The sequence below is a fragment of the Anomaloglossus baeobatrachus genome, chromosome 2 (assembly GCF_048569485.1).
Source record: "Anomaloglossus baeobatrachus isolate aAnoBae1 chromosome 2, aAnoBae1.hap1, whole genome shotgun sequence".
Lineage (NCBI taxonomy): Eukaryota > Metazoa > Chordata > Amphibia > Anura > Aromobatidae > Anomaloglossus > Anomaloglossus baeobatrachus.
In genome coordinates, this window is record NC_134354.1 from 222,955,591 (window position 1) to 222,961,491 (window position 5,901).

Genomic DNA, 5,901 nt, shown 5'->3' on the forward strand with positions numbered 1-5,901 from the left:
TACTAAAGGCACCAGACACCTGGTTTTGGATGTCTGTACCTCCCTCACTGGTGATTGATAATGCTGGTTTGCTTTAGTTTCATCTGCAGACAGTGGTCACTCTAGGCAAGCCCATGCTGTCAGTCACATGTGAGGGTTGAGGGGCATGCAAAACTAGTGAGTTGGACAGTACAAAGGGCTTCTTGGTGACTACAAAGATGCTCTCAACACCCTAATTTGCATATTTTGTTCAACTTTAGTTTCCTTGAACAGAGGCTGCAGTTAGAACACTAAAGGTTTCATGTTTTATGCAGGCTATTTCCCATAAAGGGCTATGAACTTAGTTTACACTATCAGTGCTGACAGACACCATTTAAAGCCTTATTTCCAAATTAAACTTCTGGCCACCTCTCCATTCCAGACAGCATTGAGCCCTGTTCTCAAGCTAGATGAGAATCCTAATGGTGCCTCTAACAGAAATTTATGGCATATCCTTCCAAGTTTAAGATGGGATAACCGCTTTAAATGATCCCTTAGATCTCGAAAATCATATGGCATCCAATTGAACATTCCTACAGAAATAGTATGTACAGTACAGTCACATAGATTTCTTTGGCTGCAACTTGATGGCTTTAATTTTAACTGGTAGCCCAAAATCTTAATGAAGATATGATCATGAGGCTTATTTCATTGTATCCTACAATGTTTCTCTTTAAATATTTTGTCATTCTCTCTTTTAGAAAATCAAATAAAAATTACTTAAAACTAAAGTGACATCATGGAAACCCTTCAGAAGGCGTTGCCAAATCCTGAAGAAACTTCTCCTGTTGATTCGAAACATATCAAAGATACTGGAGATGGAAGTCAAGTCCCTCCAGATCAAAATACCACTTGGAAAGTGGAAATTAATGAAACATCAAATGAAACTGATCTTTCTAGGATTTCTAAAGAATTTCATGACAACCTGGCAGAGCAAATGATAACGGAAGAAGGGAACCAAAGGGTATTTATCAATATTGCAGGTCTTAGGTATGAGACCCAACTTAAAACACTGAGTGAATTTCCTGACACACTGCTTGGAGATCCTCACAAAAGAATTCATTATTTTGATTCCATGAGAAATGAATACTTCTTTGATAGAAATCGTCCTAGTTTTGATGGGATTTTATATTACTATCAATCGGGTGGAAAAATACGGCGTCCAGCAAATGTTCCTATTGATGTGTTTGCAGATGAAATAGTTTTCTATGAGCTTGGAAATGAAGCTTTAGATCAGTTTCGAGATGATGAAGGTTTTTTGAAGGATCCAGAAATCCCCTTACCAACAAATGATTACCATAAGCAATTTTGGTTACTCTTTGAATACCCGGAGAGCTCAAGCGCAGCAAGAGGGATGGCGTTGGTTTCTGTATTAGTTATTGTCATCTCCATACTGATATTTTGTCTAGAAACATTACCAGAATTTAGAGAAGAAAATGTATTTAAATATTCAAGCAATTTTACGAAGGAGGCAGCATTTAATACCTTCACAGATCCATTTTTCCTTGTGGAGACTACCTGTATTATTTGGTTTTCATTTGAACTTGTCGTCCGGTTTATCGTCTGCCCAAGTTCATCCGAGTTCTTTCAAAATATTATGAATATAATTGACATTGTATCAATCATTCCATATTTTGTGACACTTGTTACGGAAGTTGCGAAGCAAACAGAGCCTAATGGACAACAAAACATGTCCCTTGCTATTTTAAGAATTGTTCGACTTGTTAGAGTTTTTCGAATTTTCAAGCTCTCAAGACATTCAAAAGGACTTCAGATATTGGGACAGACCCTTAAAGCCAGCATGAGAGAACTGGGGCTGTTAATATTTTTTCTTTTTATTGGTGTTATTTTGTTTTCTAGTGCAGTATATTTTGCTGAAGTTGATGAACCTAAGTCTCAGTTCATCAGTATCCCTGATGGCTTTTGGTGGGCCGTCGTAACAATGACAACTGTTGGCTATGGAGATATGTGCCCAATTACATTAGGGGGTAAAGTGGTAGGCACTCTGTGTGCAATTGCAGGAGTTCTGACTATTGCCCTTCCAGTTCCAGTTATTGTATCAAACTTTAATTACTTCTATCACAGAGAAACAGAAAATGAAGAACGGCAAACTTTACCGACAGAAGTAGATAAAATTAGTTTAAATAATTTAACACGATCGGTGAGCACGTCTTCTCTGAAGAAAAATAATGGATCGTGTATTCCAGATAAAAATGGTAATGCGTAAAGCTTAAATCTATCATTTTTGTAATAGTCCTGTGTAAATGCTTCACCAAGTATAACTGTAATTAATGTAAAATACTGATATTTTTTGTAAATTATTGTAAATTTTCCAAACTTTGTATGATAATATAACGTGTTAATATTTTTTACTCTTAAAAGTCAATTGACATTGATCAGATTATATAATTATATTATAAGGTGTTATCCCACAAACAAAATTATCTACCTATCCATAGAATAGGTGATAAATGTATGACCATGGGTAGAGTGGGACGAATTTATTCAAGAGGATTTCAATTCTACTTAATTTTTTCAAAAATCTGGATTCTGTAGAACTCTGGTTTTTTGGCCAAATTCTGCAAAGTGGCGTTTGGCTGGCTGCCACTCTGCAGAATGGTAAAGGACCATTAAAAGAACAAACAAACAAAAAAAAAAAGACAAAGCCGCTTCACCGCTCACCTATATGGCAACTTGCTTGCTCTTCCCCATACGATCCTTGGGTCTATCTTCCTGCCACCTTGCATCGAAAACCCAGACATCTTTGCACTAGGCTGGAACTTCTGGCAGAGACTAAGATCAAGACTTTATTGCTCATGTCCAAGCCCAGTCACAGTTGAAAGTCCTTGCCTAAAGAGTGCAATAAGGCCCCAGATGTACTGGCATGCACATTATAAGGTCACTACAACCTTACGACATGGACTCAAGACTGGAACCAGGCCAATACTAGACATGCTCAGTGACCTCCTGGGTCTAAACATGGCTGGAAATCCTGGCCTAGCATGAAGATTTCTGGATTTGGTGAATTTGACTTTTACCAGATCCATGCATCTCTAATCACTGGTAGTCTGGCTGCTAGAAACTCAACCTCTTTCCTTCTATGGGTCTGTGAGAGCAGCAGCGCAATGAGGAACCTTTGCGAGTTGTGGCGGTCCAGCAGCACACTCCAAGTGAACTTTCACTTATCATCTATCTCATTGAAAAGCAATAGATATGGTTCAAAGGATTTCCAATCAACTACTATAGGCCTAAAACAAACATCCGTGAAAACCATGTCCGTGTAAAACGGGCCGTTTTTCGGGTCCATTTTCCGTTTTTTAGGTCCGTTTTTATGGTATGTGTGGCCTGCATATGTATCCCGTATGCGCGTGTGAAATGTCCGTGTGAAACTTAACTGACATGTGTTTGTGTTGTCCGTGTGGAATGTCCATGTGTGATGCAAAATGTCGTTTACTACATGTCGGCAGATGGCAGACAGAGTAGCGCGATGAGAATGAACTCGGGTGAACTTCACCCGACTTCATTTTCATGCCGCGGCTCTGTCTGTGTGCCGTGTACTGAAGGATTCACCGGTGACCGCTAATCCCCCGAGTGACTGAAGTGTCCCCCCCCCGATCACCGGCGCTGCACGGCATTCACACTGCTCCGGCGGCTTTTTCTAATTTGAAAAAGCCGGCCGCTCATTAAACAATCTTGTATTCCCTGCTTTCCCCGCCCACCGGCGCCTATGATTGGTTGCAGTGAGACACGCCCCCACGCTGAGTGACAGGTGTCTCACTGCACCTAATCAGAGCAGCCGGTGGGCATGTCACTATGGAGTATAGAAATAAATAAATAAATAATTTAAAAAAACGGCGTGCGGTCCCCCCCAATTTTAATACCAGCCAGATAAAGCCATACGGCTGAAGGCTGGTATTCTCAGGATGGGGAGCCCCACGTTATGGGGAGCCCCCCAGACTAACAATATCAGTCAGCAGCCACCCAGAATGGCCGCATACATTAGATGCGACTGTTCTGGGACAGTACCCGGCTCTTCCCGATTTGCCCTGGTGCGTTGGCAAATCGGGGTAATAAGGAGTTATTGGCAGCCCATAGCTGCCACTAAATCCTAGATTAATCATGTCAGGCATCTCCCCGAGATACCTTCCATGATTAATCTGTAAATTACAGTAAATAAACACACACAACTGAAAAATCCTTTATTAGAAATAACAAACACAAACACATTCCCTGGTTCACCAATTTAATCAGCCCCAAAAAGCCCTCCATGTCCGGCGTACTCCAAGATGGTCCAGCGTCGCTTCCAGATCTGCTGCATGAAGGTGACTGGAGCAGCAGAAGAAACCACCGCTCCTGTCACCTCCACGCAGCAAATGATGAGAGCCGCATGATCAGCTGTGCTGTCACTGAGGTTACCTGGATCCAGCGGTGGATGCAGCGGTGGCCGCGGGTAACCTCAGTGACAGCTCAGCTGATCGCGCTACTCACCTCAGTTGCTGTGTGGAGCTGACCGGAGCAGCGGTGAGTAGCTATGGGCTGCCAATAACTCCTTATTACCCCGATTTGCCAACGCACCAGGGCAAATCGGGAAGAGCCGGGTACTGTCCCAGAACAGTCGCATCTAATGTATGCGGCCATTCTGGGCGGCTGCTGACTGATATTGTTAGGCTGGGGGACTCCCCATAACGTGGGGCTCCCCATCCTGAGAATACCAGCCTTCAGCCGTATGGCTTTATCTGGCTGGTATTAAATTTGGGGGGGACCGCACGCCGTTTTTTTAATTATTTATTTATTTATTTCTATACTCCATAGTGACACGCCCACCGGCTGCTGTGATTGGGTGCAGTGAGACACCTGTCACTCAGCGTGTGGGCGTGTCTCACTGCAACCAATCATAGGCGCCGGTGGGCGGGGAAAGCAGGGAATACGAGATTGATTAATGAGCGACCGGCTTTTTCAAAAGAGGAAAAGCCGCCGGAGTTTAGAGAACAGCCATGCAGCGCCGCGCCGGAGATCAGGGAACGGTAAGTATGAGAGAGGGGGGGGAACTGACCGATAGACAGCGAGAGGGACAGATAAGACAGAGAGACCGACCGACGGACTGAGGGAGAGAACGAAACAGAAAAAGAAAAAAGACCGACATCATATGAAAAAAGCACAAAACGTACAGGGAGCAAACAGAGATACGTCCGTGTCACTCGGACGTGCGCACAGACCCATTGACTTTCAATGGGTCCGTGCTGCGTGCTGAAAACGGACATGCTTTCGTGCAAAACGGAGACACAAACGTAGCACGCACACGGACCCATGGACCTTAATGAAAAACGCACATGTGTCCTCAAACATTAAATAACATTGGTGCACGTTTGGCCGTGTCTCCGGTATATACGGAAACGGACCAAACACGCACATGTTTCACAGATGTGTGTTTCAGGCCATAGGCAACATTTCCTGCATTTTTGTCTAGGAAGCTATTATGGCACTAAGGCAGCTATATTACTGATTCTGTAATAATATGAAAAAGGTTAAATACGGTATATGATATTCCAAGTACAATCTGGGTCATTACAGTAGAGGATTTAAAGGTAGTAATTGACCTTTTGTTCCTTTTATAGGATAGAGTTTCACAAGAGAAACAAGCATAGAAACAGACGTGTGCCTACAGACTTGTCAGAGTTTGGACACTTTGACTGCTTTGTGTTACATTAATAATACTATTTTCTTTCTGAATATTTTTCCTTCTTAGAGTTAATTATTTTTGGTTTGGACAATGGCAGGGGACATAAAATATGCAGCAAAGTAATAAAATGGGAAAAATAGAAGCAGCAATTTATTTAGCAAATTCAATTATTTTGGATGACACATATAACGTTTACTTTAACA

General features: G+C 42.3%; 1 protein-coding gene across 1 annotated transcript in view; it reads left to right on the forward strand.

Annotated features, from left to right (window-relative positions):
• LOC142289720 (potassium voltage-gated channel subfamily A member 10-like) overlaps positions 1-3,633 on the forward strand; it is a 117,437-nt gene extending 113,804 nt beyond the window's left edge. The window contains exon 4 of the mRNA XM_075333647.1: positions 720-3,633. Coding sequence (XP_075189762.1) covers positions 758-2,245 — 1,488 coding nt within the window. The 5' untranslated portion in view covers positions 720-757 and the 3' untranslated portion in view covers positions 2,246-3,633. The remainder of the gene's footprint in view (positions 1-719) is intronic.
• Positions 3,634-5,901: the final 2,268 nt, after the last annotated feature.